At 54.6% G+C, this 15,998-nt stretch overlaps 5 protein-coding genes across 5 annotated transcripts; 3 read left to right on the top strand and 2 right to left on the bottom strand.

The window, feature by feature from the left end:
• Window positions 1–221: 221 nt before the first annotated feature.
• Window positions 222–1,340, top strand: VFPPC_17904 (hypothetical protein; the record flags this gene model as incomplete). The annotated part of the gene is made up of 1 exon (XM_022429577.1): window positions 222–1,340. The coding sequence occupies one exon, from the start codon at window positions 222–224 to the stop codon at window positions 1,338–1,340; it is 1,119 nt and encodes a 372-aa protein (XP_022285369.1).
• A 71-nt stretch (window positions 1,341–1,411) lies between these two features.
• VFPPC_10787 (retrovirus polyprotein) lies at window positions 1,412–5,137 on the top strand (the record flags this gene model as incomplete). Its single annotated transcript, XM_018289098.1, has 1 exon — window positions 1,412–5,137. The coding sequence occupies one exon, from the start codon at window positions 1,412–1,414 to the stop codon at window positions 5,135–5,137; it is 3,726 nt and encodes a 1,241-aa protein (XP_018142771.1).
• A 546-nt stretch (window positions 5,138–5,683) lies between these two features.
• VFPPC_17905 (ATP-dependent DNA helicase PIF1) lies at window positions 5,684–9,753 on the bottom strand (the record flags this gene model as incomplete). Its single annotated transcript, XM_022429578.1, has 3 exons — window positions 5,684–8,093; window positions 8,179–9,254; window positions 9,292–9,753. 3 exons carry the CDS (start codon window positions 9,751–9,753, stop codon window positions 5,684–5,686), a joined length of 3,948 nt encoding a protein of 1,315 aa, XP_022285368.1.
• A 1,025-nt stretch (window positions 9,754–10,778) lies between these two features.
• Window positions 10,779–12,941, bottom strand: VFPPC_17906 (ATP-dependent DNA helicase PIF1; the record flags this gene model as incomplete). The annotated part of the gene is made up of 1 exon (XM_022429579.1): window positions 10,779–12,941. The coding sequence occupies one exon, from the start codon at window positions 12,939–12,941 to the stop codon at window positions 10,779–10,781; it is 2,163 nt and encodes a 720-aa protein (XP_022285367.1).
• A 1,044-nt stretch (window positions 12,942–13,985) lies between these two features.
• VFPPC_17907 (Extracellular membrane protein, 8-cysteine region, CFEM) lies at window positions 13,986–15,039 on the top strand (the record flags this gene model as incomplete). Its single annotated transcript, XM_022429580.1, has 2 exons — window positions 13,986–14,251; window positions 14,349–15,039. 2 exons carry the CDS (start codon window positions 13,986–13,988, stop codon window positions 15,037–15,039), a joined length of 957 nt encoding a protein of 318 aa, XP_022285366.1.
• Window positions 15,040–15,998: the final 959 nt, after the last annotated feature.

Raw genomic sequence — 15,998 nt, 5'->3', positions numbered from 1 at the left:
AGACGGTCGGTTGTGTAATTGGATTAATTTCGCCTAAGTTGCCACTGCAACTTAACTGCGCAAGCTCGAGGCGAGCCTCGAGCTTGCTCTTCTCCTTTCTTTCTCCCTAGCTTTAGATAGACAATCATACGGCACCCTTATGTTGAACAAACAGCGGCGCAGCCCCTTACATATCTAAAGCTCAATCAATCTACTATCGCGGAACCTGTCGCATGACCGCTATGATGGAGCAGCAAACACAGTCCGGTGATAGTCCTACGTCCCAGCACCAGTGGATCGACCATCGTATTCATGAAGCGATCAATGCAAGCTTGGGGCCCTTGCAAGCCCAGTTGGCGGCGTTAACGCAGCATCTCGCCAACAGCACGACGGCGCCGCAACCTCAGGAAGGACTTCAACCACCGCTTCCAACGCGAACGCCAAGCGAGAGCTTGTTCGGCATCGATGCTGCGCAGCTTCCGCAACAGTCAAATGGGAGCCCTAACAAGAGGAAACCATTGCCAAACCCGCCAAAGTACAATGGCTCCCGGAAAGGTTATGCGGCCTGGGCAAGGCAGATGAGAGACAAGCTAGAACTCGATGCACACTATTATAACGGGAACCGAGACTTGTGGTATCTTATTAATTCGTGCCTAGAAGAAAAACCACAACAGGTCGTGGCCACGTTTTACGCGGCAGGTGGGCCAGGCGGCAATTTTGACCCCCACGAGTTAATGCGATACCTTGACCGCACGTATAAGGACAGTAATATCCAGTCACGAGCAGCGACCTCACTGAGGACTCTACGTCAGCGCGAAGATCAGTCGCTGGCCACATTCCTTCCCCGGTTTGAACAAGCCTTGGCGGAAGCAGGGGGAGGCGACTGGCCAGACAGCGCAAAGATTGTGTTCCTTGAGAACGCCTTAAGCTCGCAACTGCAACGATGCTTGGTTACTGCGCACCTACCCACGTTATATCAGGAATGGCTAAGCCGAGTTCAGGAAATTGCTGGGAAACTGGAGAAGCTAGAAGCCCGTGGAGGTTCCGTGCCAAAAGAAGAGAAGGCTCGCTCAGGAGGTTATCAGCATGGCCAACATTCATCACAGGACCAGGACGGTGACATAAAGATGGCGGGGGTAAACAAGACTGCCGAGAAGCCAGAATTGCCGCGGAACGAACGACGGTGCTATCGTTGCGGGCGGACAGGCCATTTTGTTGCGAGTTGCCCAGCCCAAGTGGTGTTTCCAGGAAATCAGAAGAAAGGCAAGGCTAAAGTCGGTCGGGCGAGCAAGCCCAAGGCGTCAGACAGTTCGGAACCCACGTCCGAGACGAGTGAAGATGAAGGGGCGGGAAAAGAATAGCCTCGAGGCGAATGCGGGCCTCGGGGCCAACCAAGGCGGACATCCAGAGTTGGGCAGAGTTTCGGCCTCAGATGAATAGTGACCCGGTGCTGATCGAAGCACGGGTTAATAGAGGTATTCAGGTGCGCGCCCTTGTTGATACCGGATGTGACTGCTACGCCGTAATCGACGAAGCTGTAGTTAAGAGACTGCGGATTCCATTTATCGACAGGAATCCAAGGCGGTTAGGTGGGTTTTCCGAGGCGACTAAAGACGTGATGTCGCCAGGGATTGTAGTCTTTATGATGGAGACTGGAGGATACGACGAACGCATCTTTGCTTATGTCGTTCCGCGGTTAGGCCAAGATGTGTTCCTGGGCCGGCCGTGGATGAAGAAGAACAAGGTGGTATACGACGCGGCTGAACAGCGAGTCTACCACGGGGTTGCCGGCATTACCATACGGCTCTTAGGACAGGAAGAGCCCGAAGGGGTAAAGGCGATCCGAGCCGCCCGTGTTGTGCCGGCGGCTGTGTTTGCGGCAGAGTGCCGCCGAGGGAGGAAGCGCCGAGGGCACGGCGCGGCCGCAGTGCAAGCGATCAGCCTGTCTGATATTGAGAAGGCATTGAGGCCAAAACAGCCAGTGGATCCGAGTAAGACAGTTCCCAAGGAAGTGCTGGACGAATTCAAAGATCTATTCTCGCCGGAAGAAGCGATGAAGCTGCCTCCGCACCGACCAGGGGTCGACCACGAAGTACATTTGCAACGTGATAGCGACGGGAACGAACCACCACTGCCGTGGGGACCATTGTATAGTATGTCCCGCGAGGAGCTCCTCGTGTTGCGGAAAACACTGCGGGATCTGCTGGATAGAGGGTTTATCCGGGCAAGCAGCTCGGCAGCAGCTGCCCCAGTGTTGTTTGTGAAGAAACCAAACGGCGGCTTACGATTCTGTTGCGACTACCGCGCACTAAACGCAATCACGAAGCGTGATCGTTACCCGTTGCCTCTGATTGCGGAGACTTTAAACAATCTGACAAGGGCCAAGTGGTTTACGAAACTAGATGTCGTGGCCGCCTTCCACAAGATTCGCATGGCCCCGGGCCACGAGGAGAAGACGGCGTTCCGGACCAGATTCGGGCTGTATGAGTGGCTCGTATGCCCCTTTGGCCTGAGTGGCGCTCCGGCATCGTTCCAGCGGTACATGAATAGCGTGCTGAATAAGTACCTTGACGACTTCGTCACGGCGTACCTGGATGATGTGTTGATCTACTCGAGCGGAACATTGGGTGAACACGAGATGAAAGTGCGTCGAGTCCTCCGATCGTTAGCAGATGCTGGTCTGCACCTGGACCCGGCCAAGTGCGAGTTCTCCGTAAAGGAAGTCAAATATTTGGGCTTTATTGTACGAGCAGGCAAGGGGGTTGCTTGCGACCCTGAGAAGCAACAGGCCATCCGTGAGTGGCTGGTGCCAACAACCGTAAAAGGTGTCAGAAGCTTCCTTGGGTTTGCGAATTACTATCGGATTTTCATTCCCGACTATGCACAGATTACCAAGGCACTAGATGCACTATTGAAGAAAGGAGTCATCTTCCGCTGGGGTAAAGCAGAGGATGAGGCGTTTCGAGAACTGAAGCGAAGATTCTGCGACGCCCCAATTCTAAGGCAGTGGGATCCATCCCTGCAAACCTTCGTGGAAGCAGATTGCTCGGGCTATGCGCTTGGAGGCGTATTATCCCAGGAAGGAAAGGATGGGCGTCGACACGCTTGTGCATTTTACTCGCGGCGGCTGTCGCCCGCAGAGTACAACTACCCGATCCACGACAAGGAGATGTTGGCCATCATGAGGTGCCTGGACACATGGAGTGCAGAGTTAAGGAGCTGTGGAACATTCACGGTCTTAACAGACCACCGCAACCTTGAATACTTTATGACGCGGAGAAAGTTGACGGAACGCCAGAGCCGATGGGCTGCCGAGCTTTCACAATTCGACTTCAAGCTGGACTACCGTCCCGGGTGTGAGGCTGCCGTGCCGGACGCGCTGTCCCGCCGCGAACAAGATGCCCCGCAGGATATAAATGACGATCGTGAACGAGGGCGGGTGATCCAATTGATCCCAGATAATTCTATTCCGGAATCAACAAGACTACGAATCAGCAGAATCGGACTAGAAACACCAACCCCGCCAGATATGAAGGTGTTTGAGGCCAGCGATTTACAGGCGCTCTGGGACGAAATAATTAAGGACGACCAGATATATCGGGCAGCGTACGAGGCGGTACGGCAACGAGAGCGGGCCTTTCCGCCCGCGCTAGGGTTGAAGGTACAGATATCAGAATGCGGCATCGACGCTGGTAAGCGACTGACCTTCAGAGACCGAATCTGGGTACCTGGAGGCTCTGGAGAGAAGGGGAATCAAGGCGAGGCGGAAAAGGACACCCTTCGGACGCGCATCGTGCAAGACTCACACGACTCAACTGCCGCCGGCCACCCAGGAAGAGAGGGGACCTTGGCGATTGTGGCTCGCAGTTTCTACTGGCCGGGACAGTCGCAGTTGGTTCGACGATTTGTTGCAAATTGCGACGTATGCGGACGTGGCCATATTTGGCGCCAGTCGAAGAGAGGGTTCCTGAAACCACTGCCTATCCCAGACAGACCACGCAGTCATTTAGCAATGGACTTTATTACCGATCTTCCAGCTACAGGGCCTAGCAATGCAACATATATCTGGGTAATTGTGGATCGGCTTACGAAGGCTGTAACGCTGGAAGTGATGGACACGATGGAGGCAGAAGCGTGTGCAAAACGTTTCCTACAATGCCACTATAGGTTTCATGGAATGCCACGGTCTATCGTAAGCGACCGCGGGAGCAACTGGCTGAGTCGATTCTGGAAGAGGTTCTGCAAGCTAGCCGGGGTGACGCAGCGGTTAAGTACAGCATACCACCCACAGACGGACGGGGGCCCGGAAAGAGCAAACCAAGAGATACAGGCATACCTGCGGGCGTACGTATCATACATGCAGAAGGACTGGGGGGACTTCCTCCCAGTGGCACAGCTGGCCCTTAACAACCGTGAATCCGCAGCGACGAAGATCAGCCCGTTCTTTGTCGAACACGGATACCATGTAGAACCAGTGGCTGTCGAGGATCCAGCAGATCCGCCCCAGAGCAAGGAGGAAGGCAAGGCAGACGCCCTTCTTAGCCGTCTGCAGGAAGTCTCGGAGTATATGCAGGCTATGATTGCCGCCTCCCAGCAGCAACAAGAAGAGGCAACAAATGCAAAGAGGCAGCCAGCCGAACGATTTGAAGTTGGAGATAAGGTTTGGCTATCGATGGCGAACTACAGGTCACCACGACCATGCAAGAAGCTAGATTGGCTGCACCACAAGTACACAGTCACAAAAGTCATCAGTTCACACGTCGTGGAGTTAGACGTGCCAGGTTCTATACACCCACGATTTCACGTCGATCTGCTTCGCCGAGCTAGACAAGACCCGGCACCCGGGCAGCGAGTTGACGACTCACAACCGCCGCCGATACAGGAGGAGAACGGCGTGCAAGAATGGGAAGTGGAAGAGATCCTCTGCGCTCGTTGGAAGAACCGTGGACGCGGGAAATTTAGAGAAGTATTTGTACGCTGGCGTGGATATGCAGATGCAACATGGGAGCCAGCGGAGGCTCTACGGGAGACAGAAGCGATGGAAGAGTTTGAATCGGTTTACGGCCCAGTCATGAAGTATGACGGGCCATTGGAGAAGTATCAGACGACTACTGGACCCCGGCGCCACGGTCGGGGACGGAAGGGAGGAAGGGGATAATGTCACGGGCTATGCCCGATGCTGTGGACCCGGCTCTGCCGGGCCCGGAGCTTCGGCGCCGTGCAGACGGTCGGTTGTGTAATTGGATTAATTTCGCCTAAGTTGCCACTGCAACTTAACTGCGCAAGCTCGAGGCGAGCCTCGAGCTTGCTCTTCTCCTTTCTTTCTCCCTAGCTTTAGATAGACAATCATACGGCACCCTTATGTTGAACAAACAGCGGCGCAGCCCCTTACACCCAGGGGCTACATCATTAAATAAATACCATAGCCAGCCTCGGTGCCAACGTCAGTGTCTAGGGTCAGCAACTTTTTTTCGCCGCAACCTTCCTACAGTACCCATTGTATATTTATATTTATATATATATATATAAACTGGGCTAAGTTAGTTAGTTAAGCTTAGATTTTAGTTAATACCGCATGTTGCTGGGGTACCCGTCCCGCCAGGCCGGGGCGGGCGGGCCGAGCCACCATCGGGCTGGCGACTGCGTAACTGACTAATCACTTCCGAGGGTGCTTCCTCATTGGTGCATCTAGCTAGTTCTCCGTTTATTCTGTCCAGTCCCAGCATTCTGCCTCCTTAATTGTCGTCTCGCTTAGCACTTCCAGCTCTTGCTCCGCAGCGACCATGTTGTCCGGCACTTTGTTGCCTATGAAATCCTTCCCTCGTGCCTTGGACAGAAGCATTATGCCCTTTAGCGATCGGCTCCGTGACAGCTGCACGTACAAGCTGTACGGGTCGCACTGCGCCGGAACAGCCTTCCCGTCGATATTCGTCGTCCGAGTCCCCCGCAATTCCAGTGCCACCTGGTCTAACGTCCTACTTTGCACCTTATAGTCGGTGCATGCGAACGCGGCTGCGCAGGGTAATCCCCGACGAGTAACGTCGCATTGTTGCCATGGCCGCTTGCTCTGACACTCTATCTTTGTGCTGATGGGTGCAAGAAGGACGGTTCCGGGTGGCATGCCTACGAAGTGCAAGTCTCTTGTTGACTCGGAGGCTAGCAGGACCCCGGCCGGGGGGCCAAAGTGGAGGGTGGTATCACGGGAGATGCGATAGCCTGGGTACTTCTTGTCCAGAATGACATCTAATGCCACATATCTGGATCCGTTGACTACTTTCAGGCCTTGATGGGTGTTCTGGTTCACGACGACAGCCATGCCGGGGACGAACATGAAGATCGCAGGAACCGGTATCGCGCTGTCGTCACCGTAGCCCATCATCATGAGAGCCTCCTCCTCTGTAGGTTGCCCATCTTTCCACTTGTGCTCGGAAATGAAGATTCGCATCGGTGCCTGCCGTTGCTTCTGAAAAGACAACACGGCCTCGACGTTCAAATTCCACCGGTTCTTGTTCAGCGGCGTTACTACTGTAATGCCCGACTCCCACGGGATCCGTCTGCCTTCCTGATAACACGTCCTGTTCAGGAGATCCACATCGGTCTGGTCTTGTATGCCTTCCCGGATCCGCGTTAGCAGCCCGCGCAGCCGTGGATCCCCAGCAGCACGGACTTGTTCATTCAACATGACTACGGTGGTAAACTTCTTCCACAGAGCATGCGCCTTGTCGTGCTGGTATCTCTGTTCCGTCCTGAACGTTCTCTCTTCGTCCCACGGAATGGCAGCGCTTGGGAGGAGAATCGACCTCTCTTGAACGGGGCGGAACTGGTGGAAGTCGCCACAGAAGACAACAATGGGAATCCCGCCAAACTCTTCCGTGCAACCCCGAAGCTTGCACAGCTGCTCGTTCGCGGCGTGTAACGTCCGCGCACCAAGCATGCTGACCTCGTCAACGATCAGCAGCCATTTCTCCTGCCAGTCCATCCTGGCCTGGCCATCGATGTACAGGTCACCCGAGCTGGAAGAACGAATCCCGTCGACGTGCGTATATAGACTTGTTCGCAAGATGCCTTTGGACAAATTGCACGCGGAGTGGATAGTAATACCATTGATCTGTGCTGCTGCTGTGCCTGATGTCGCCGTTACCAGCAGACGATGCGATATTCCTTTGCTTGCAAACAGCGCGGCGATAGCTTCGATGACCCGCGACTTTCCAGTGCCGCCTTCGCCTCCGACAAATTGGCAGAGCTGGGGAGTACCTCGCTCATCGCGACGCACTCGGTCCAATTGACGGCATATCAGTCGGAGGGCAATGCTCTGTCTTTGGTTGAGCGTGAAGGACACGGCGAGCTGCCTCCCTGCCTCCAGAAACGACGTGGCCGGCCCAAACCCGATGCTCGTTGACGGGCCTGTGGCCCCGGCGACAGTCTCCGAGTCTGCGGCCGTTATGGAGATGTCGTCCTCGCCGAAGCCGTGAAGGACACTGTACGCAGCTCTACTGTGACCGGTCGTGTTGTTGCTGCCCAGGCTCTGCACCCCCTGGATCATCCTCTCCCTCTCCTTGGACGCGCTTATTTGCTGCGATTTAATAGACCTGACCTGTTCCTGTCTCGGGATCTCTGCCCCCGAAGACGGGTGTCCTCGGAGGCCGAGTGTTCTTGGTCCTCGCTCTATAACCACCGTGGCACGCAGATCATCCGTCGAGCACAGGGACGCTACCTGAAATCGGCACAGTTCCTGCACCATTGTCGAGATTTCTTTTGATCCGGTCGTGATCTGACCACTTCCTACCGCATTTCTGAAAACGTCAATGAGGCGAACTGCATTGCCGATATTGTCTGACCGGTACCCTATTCCCAGCTCATCATCGCCATCAGCCATGCCCGACTCGGTCACGTCAGCCATAGGATCTGTCTCTCCGGACATGGCGGCCCACTGTCTGGCATCTCGCTTCACGTCTTCGGCGGACCGGCGGAGTAGTTGAACGTTGTCTACAAGAAATGACACCCTGCGAGCCAGACCCTGTTTTTGTCTCTCCCAAATGGTATTGATATCGCCTGACGTCTCGGACAAGAACGACTCCCACGGGACAAAGATGGCCAGATGTTGTACGGCCGCCCTGCGCTACCAATGTCAATCTTTGTTCCGGACCCTGCCGCTCTTGGACGACAATCCAGATCTGATGGCCACTGGGGCGTACATACCTCCTGTGATAGAGCTCCTCTTCCTCGCCAAAATCCATGCAGAGGTAGCCGTCCAGACAGACGACGGCATGCCTACCCGGCCTCCGCAATGCCTGCACCCACATCTGCGAGAGCGGCCAGACACTGTCAAACTCCAGCTCGCCCCAAGTAGCTGCCCTCTTGCCCTTCCGCTTCAGTTTGACCAAGGACATATAGTCGTACAGTGACAGGCCTTGCAGAAGTCTGCCACGGTGCGGGTATGCCTGCACAAAGGAGACCCTCTCCCCAGCTTCCTCCAGAAGGACCGTCTCGTCCATAGGCTCGTCCACATGCTCCATACCACTCGCGCTTCGCAGGTGGCTCCACCGTCGGAAGATGTGCCAGTAGAGGGAAGATGCATTTAAAAACGTCCATGCGTCATTGTTTGCAAACTCGGTAGGGTAGCCCAGCAAATTGGCGACGACCTCTACCTGCGACAAGGGCCGCTCCGTGAATATCCGGTTCGCAACCCTCATCAAGAACTGCCGCGTCTTGTTCTGACGACTGTCATCCTCGCTAGCAACCTGCGCGACACCCGCCTGAGACCCCTTTGTCGAGTCCTTCAGAACGCGGAATACGTCTGCCGCAGCTGCCACACGCTTCCATACGGGATCCTCCACTTTGGTTGCATAGTTCGTCACGTAGTAGACTATGGCCAAGGTCTTACACTGGGTCGCGATGAACGATATGTCATGGTTGTGCCGCAGCCCTACAGCTATCGCCTTGTTCCAACGATTTACCCATTCGTGCCTGCGTCGAATCCGCAACACTCCGTCTTCCGTAAACGCAGTCTTCTCAACAAGTCTCCAAGGCGCTTTGAACCGACAGAGGTTACGCTTCCTCCCTTGTTTCTTAATGGAATACTTCACACAAGTCGGGCTGTGGGTGTGTATCTGGGTGGCGCCGGCGCAGAAATTTGCCTCCTCGTCGAACGCTGCGGCAAATTGGTGGCTGTTCTGCAACATCCATGATATATCTGACGTCACAGACCTCTCCGCCTGAACTGCCGCGGATGCCGCTTGGTCGAGGTCCTGCATCGTTTGCCCCGTGTTAAACGACTGTATTGGATTAGGACATTATGCGGCAGAAACTTACCTCCGCGAAGACGCTGTCTACGTACTGGATCACCCGATCACGATATGTTGCCTGGTCCTCCCCCTGCACATCTTTGAGGATGGAGCTCAGATGCATGTTCCCTTGAAGCCAGAGAATGCCGTGGAGGTGGAGCGCGCCGCGCTCGTTGGTCTCCACAGCTCCAAAGTATTGACTGATACGCCCGAACACCGAGTCCTCCCCTGTCCTCACATAGTACTTGAAGAACATCTCGATCTCCCTGTGGAAGAAAATTGCCGAGCTGAGAGGGTCCGAAATCGCCAGCCTCGCCCGCTTGTATGCCAGGTCGAGACTCGTTAAGAAGGCCTCGGCCTCGTCCGGGTCCCGGAAGCGGTGTGCCGCGAGCCTGAGCTTGACTGGGTTCGTGATATCATTTGGGTTCAGCGTGAACCAAATGGCCGGAATGCCGTACCGAATTACGAGGGCCTTGATCTTCCGCCGCATACTTAAACGATTCTCCCTTGACATCGGCTGGCGAAACCCTTACAGAGACAGGCTCCTTAACAGCTTGTTGACTGCCTCGTCGACAGTTTTCCCGGATTCCTCTAACTCAGCCCTGGCCTCCCCCAGCCTCTCTGCGGTCAGCGATCGAACAATACGCTCCACTTCGCGGAAATTCTTCCTTCTCACGCTTAGCATGCTCACCCGGCGGTTCCTTGACCTGACGCCCATGTTAAAGACGAGAAAGGCGAAGACGTGGTGTGTCGCAAAGCGACCGCCGTGACGCTGGAGAACCAAGCCTGCCCATGTCTCCAGGCTCATGTTCCGGGACGACACTAGACTCCGCGCTGTGGCGTCCGCGTCAAGGACCATTTCCCCGTCCCCTGCCGTGTCCGCGACGCTCTCCTCCGCTTGCCGTGGGCCTCCATTTCCGACCGGGAACAGCGTCGGAAATGCCTTTGCAAAGAACCGCGTATCAAAGGAATCGGCAAATTCCTCGCCACGGGACACAACAATATAAGGTTCGGATGTGTATCCACGCCGCACCTCGGCCGACCCCGCACAATCACTTGCCCCCTTGTCGTCGCGAACAGCCTCCTGGCTCAGAGCGTCGCAAACGCGCTGCAACTTTTCCGCATCCCTGATGTCCGGCTGGTCATCGAGAGCGAACATCCCGGACGAGATGATCTCGTGGATCACCTCGGCGCCACTCTCAAGCTCCGCCTCCTCCTCATTTCCATCTTCGCCGACTGCGTTAGCCTGCTCACTCCCCTCGGCTGGATCTGCAACAAAATCGTCTCCTTGGCCGAGCATAGCTAGAACATGGCGGATATCAACGGGTCCGTCCTCTTCCAGACCACGCTCTGTCCGTGGAACAACTGGCTCTGTTCGTGCCTTCTCCGACGCCGACGGCTCGTTCCGCTCCAAACGATCGTAGATCTGAGAGGGTACGCCATGTACGGCCGTACCCCAGCTATCCATTTCCGCGGTATCAATATGGATATCGGCATATAGAGGATTGTACCTCTTTAGCCATACCAGCGCCCTCTCCACGACGCGGCGCCGCCCCGCACCGACAAAAGCGCTGAAAGATCGCTCGATGCTGGTTTCTCAACACCCTGCCAGGACACGTGCACCTCATCCAGCACCTTCAATAGCGGGTGAGGTAGGACATCTCTCACTAGCTCTTGCACGTTATTGGGGAAGACTGTGATGTTGCCCTTAACATGCTTCGGATATCTCACACTCTGCCTGTGCCTGTCTGCTAAACTGTACTTGGTGATGAACCCATAACAGGAGTTCAGCGCGATAAGCTTTTCCTCGATCGGCGTAAGGCCCTTCAACTCGTCGGGAAACATATGTTCGCACCCGAGCCTAGTATGCAACTGGGCTGCAGGAGACAAGGCACCTCTTTTAAGGTGCTTCAGACAGTCAAAACAAGCCACAATCTTCTTTCCCGGCAGAAAGCACCGCCTGCACCTAAAAGGTGAATTGTCACGTTTCTCGACGATACTTACCACCCACCGATCCCAATCAACCTCACCCAGATCCACTCTAGCATACTTCAGATAACAGATCGTGCAGGTATGTATCGGCAGGGTGCTCACGTCATGGAACGCACTGTAGTATTCCTGGACGGTGGACACCTTCTTCTCAAGAGAAACAGGAATACTCCATTCCTGGCTGTGGGACAATCGCTCTTTCTCCGCAAATTCTTCATTCATGCAGCGCAGAACACTGGCAAGGTCCTCCACTTGATCGCTCTCAGTTCTCTCCTGGCGGACCATGATTCTAGCACGTTTTGATCGCAGTCCATCTGTGTTACTAGGACCCTGCCTCTTCTTCTCCCCTCGCCGAGCATCCTTCTCCGCCCTGGCCTGTCCCAAATCATTTTGCGCAGCCCGAATTACGTCTGCCGAGATTCGGATGCCGATACCCGCAAGCGCCATACTCTCTCCCTCGCGCACTTCCAAGCGTCCCAAAACCCCCAACGAAGACCCACGAATTTCTCTCGAGCCCGGATTTACCTGCGCCGTGGCCTGTTCGTCCCCGTCGCGCACGCGCCTGAACGCCCGAAATAGGTCCCCCGGCCTAGCAACGGCTTTGCTTGCGAAGCCGTCTCTCGGCCTTCTGACCTTGGTCCGCCGGCGGTTCCTGTCCGTCCTGACTTGTTTGCCACCCGTATGTACCACATTCTGCCGATTGCAGCGCCCCACACCTAAACCACTCTCTTCAACGCTTCCTAGTTGTCGCTCTTCCGTTCGTACCATCAGCCCGAACTTGTCGAAGCCAAAACCGGCTGGCAGATCTGTGACAGCCAACTTGCTGAGAGACAGCGCGATTCCTTCGCGATCCTTCTTCTTGACATATGGATCTTTATGAGACCAAGCTTTCAGATTTACTAAATCATCCGGATCAATAGGGTCGACCGATTGCTTGACTTTGCGTCGCCCAATTTGCTCAGCTCGTCTGTGAATCAACCTGTTCAACTTCACTACAGCTTCATCCCAGTCGCTCACCTGACGGGCCGCTGTGCAGAGTTTTTTGCAGAAATCTTCTCCCCTATGCGCCCACTGGTAATATTGAACCTTGTCTCCGCCCCAGATGCGCCTCACCGTCCTCAAACGCGCCAGATTCCCGTGTCCTTCCCGCAGGCGCCCTTCAGTGCGGTCTCGAACCCAGTCACCGCCATCCCAAGGACTCCGGCTTTCTATCTCCTCCCGCGAAAGCTGATCGCCGCCTGACTGTTGCTGTCCACTTCGTACCATCAGCCCGAATTTATCGAAACCAAACCCGGCCGGCAAGTCTCTGGCAGCCAGATTGCTGAAAACTAGACTGATTCTCTCACGGTCATTTTTCTTGACGTATGGATCCTTATGAGACCAGGCCCTTAAGTTTATCAAATCATCCGATTCGATAGGGTTGACCGAGTACTTAATTGGCCGTCGTCCAAGCTGCTGGGATCGTCTGTGAAGCAACATGTTTAACTTCACTACAGCTTCTTCCCAATCGCTCACCTTGCGAGCCGCTGCGCAGAGTTTGTTGCAGAAATTGATCCCACTATACGCCCACTGGTAATACTGAACCTTGTCTACGCCCCAGATACGGCTCACCGTCTTCAGGGCCTCGACACTTCTAGATTCGTCACCCTGACCTCTCATCACTCGGCTGTTCTGCAGCGCGCCTGGCATTTTCCCCGACCCGTCGAATCTTCACTATCTCTGTTGTGGACGTGATTCTATTATTCCCAAAGCTATAACCTTGGGATCTCTGCATCTCCTCTATACCGCGCAAAACTCCATCTCGGCTCCTGCGCTGACGCCGTCCAGATTATACCACCCCCATTCGATCTGACCTCTCTCTCAATATCGGCCACACCACCAATTCCCCAGACCGCACCTGCCTTCCCGCACCTCTTCCCGCACCACCTCCCTTCCTCACGTAGACACGATACCTCCACATACAAACCGTGTCCTCCACCCACGAAATACTACCGACTTCGTGGACAGATGACCCGGCCAACCCCTGACACTTCACCAGCAGATGACCCGTCGGACCGTGATAACTCGTGTGCAGCATGGCCCGGCCAGTCCCTGACAGCAATGATGACCGACTATCCACACCACCACATGCCACAATCTTCAGAATCACCGTCCAAATGACCAGACTATGCACAGCAAGAGACACGGGAACTATCCCAAGGCTAGACAGCACGCCGAAGACACTTGACCAACAAGACCCCTACGTATCACACCCCAATCTTCAAAATTACCAGCCAGATGACTAAATCCACATAGCCTTCAGTTACTAAAAAGAGAAGAAGGGGGGCGGGGGGGCGGCTGATATGGTTTTGCTTTTTCCGACATTGCTTTTTCGCGACGACAACGAGCAAACATTACCCTGCCGACCATTTGGGATTTGTCGCTTAAAGCGGCTAGCATTGTGAAGCATGTCTGTATTTTCTATGATTCCATCAGCTCTGCTCTGTAACAAAAAAAGCCATGGACCATTTCTCACTACACATGTGATAGCATTCAGAGCTGAAAGCGCGATGACACGTAGGCGCTCACATGCCCTGAGCCTTTGCCTGGCGCGTAGAGTCTGCCTGGCCGGCCCTGGATAACAGGCCGTAGTAAAACATCTATTCCATGCAGAACTATTCCCCTATAAGAACCAGCCATGCGACCTACGGCCCAGGGCCGGTTTTCACGGACTCATTCCAAATCTCCTTCAACATGTCTCGACAACCAACATTCACGAGTATAATTCACTTACGGGATTTCGTCGATGCCATTACTCATGACCCGACTCGAGAAAATACTCCAAACTACGTCGAGATCCAGACAGATCTCAACATCTTCGAGGAAGACGGTTTCCATGATCCTAATATCGCCACCGACCCCATTCGCACCCGCATCCATACTTATCTAACGCAAGAACAACAAGAACTCTACCTTCCTGGCGCTTTCTTCTACGCCGACGGCCGCTTCTCCACGACTCTGTCGATGGACGGCACTCTGGAGATTAGCACGCAGACGCTGAGCTTGATGAGGCACGTCTGGCCGAACATTCGCCCTAGCTCTGGCTGACAGCCTTAGACACCCAGGGAATATCGCCGACTCCGTCCAGTATGACCAGCACTTGCCAGAGCAATGGTGCCCGATGGTGACCGTCATCGGCTTCGTGCCGCCCCGTACTGACAACTCGCTTGACCCTTCCGAGCCCCGTCACTTCACAGTCGAAACATCTGTCTACGACGCATCCAAGGCAGCCCCAGCTCACTTCTCCGTAGTCTGCTTCTTGGAAGACACTAAGCGTTGGAAGAAAGTCAAAACGCCAGCACCGGGAGCTCTCCTCACCGTCACCGCGAAGATTGCTGGCCGTACCAGGGACACCAACCTCCTGGCCCTCCGAGTCCTCGACCTGGCTTACTTGCCAAGACCTGCCTCTGCGCCAACACCCACCCCGACCGATACTCCACCTTCGAAGCGATCAGACCGCTGGCGTGGCCGGGTGCCATCCACTCCTTCGAAGAGACCACGCATATCGGACCGTGCCATCGAAGCCGCAAACCCCTCTGATAGAAATACAACTCTGCCAGACGCCTCATCAGGCGCACTGGTTTTCCCGCACTCAAAGCTTACTACAGAACCCATATCCGTCCCGACTTCTCCGTCCACCACTGCTGGTCCTGAAGAGTCCTCCTCAACCCCGGGCCTGCCCCTGGCATCCGACGGCGGAGCTCGGCCACGTCGCAATCGTCATCCCCCAAGGAATGTGTTGACGTAGAGTAGACATAAGTAAATTGGATACAGTCGTCAAAAATTGGGAACAGTGACATCGACGGAAGACAGCAGTACAGGGACAATGAACTGAGCACTTCAGCAGCCCCTCGACATGGTAATTCGAGGCGAACTGGGCACGTAGCGATGATTGAGACAATAATGTGAGAATATAAACTACTAAATGGAATCTGACTAAATGATTTGCTTCCCCTTCTTTGCTGTGTATCCTCAGATACAGACGCGGAGTGGTAAAGACGTCGGAAGAGAATTGTCCCGTTCTCAGATGATCTTTTGACTAGACGTTTCAGCGTATCGGCTGTCTAACTTTTAGTTTCTTTACGGCATCCCTGGCTCGACAAGTCCTAAACCCCCGCACTGGAGTCGGCCACTAAAAGCTCCCGCCCCAACTTCTGAGTCTGCTATTGCGTTGAGAGATCCACCCCGTATATAAACTTCCTTTATATAAACTTTTCACATAAACTTTTCACAAACCACCAGATCAAGTCAACCTTTCGTTCCTCAAGGCTCTTTTGGGCAAACCGCTTGCGGTTGGTCTCCTGTTTGCCTGCATCGCGGACCAAAAGCCGGCAGTTGGTGGCTTCTTGGCTGAACGCCATCGGGGATGCGCACATTTCTCCGATCGGACTTGTGCCTTGAATCCCCGACTGTTGTGTGAGGCCATGCTTCGGACTAATTCTGAGATGTCCGTTTCGATGTGATATTGTATGGGTAAATGGATAATTTGGCAGGCAATAGTCAATGCAGAGAGGCCTGGTTCATGACTCTGTAACGCGGCTTGCTCTCCACTGCTCGGATATGGGCATCATTGTCCGTAGATGGACCGGTTATTGCGCTCAACATCACCATGTGGTGGACCCGGTTTCGCCATTGGTAACATGTAGTTGCGGGGAGAAAAGATGATACAGTAGCATTGCAGAGAGACGTATATATTGCTCAATTCGT

Source organism: Pochonia chlamydosporia, chromosome 5 (assembly GCF_001653235.2).
Source record: "Pochonia chlamydosporia 170 chromosome 5, whole genome shotgun sequence".
NCBI classification, from domain to species: Eukaryota; Fungi; Ascomycota; class Sordariomycetes; order Hypocreales; family Clavicipitaceae; genus Pochonia; species Pochonia chlamydosporia.
The sequence above is the reverse complement of the archived record's forward strand: the minus strand, read 5'-3'. Positions and strand labels throughout refer to the sequence as shown.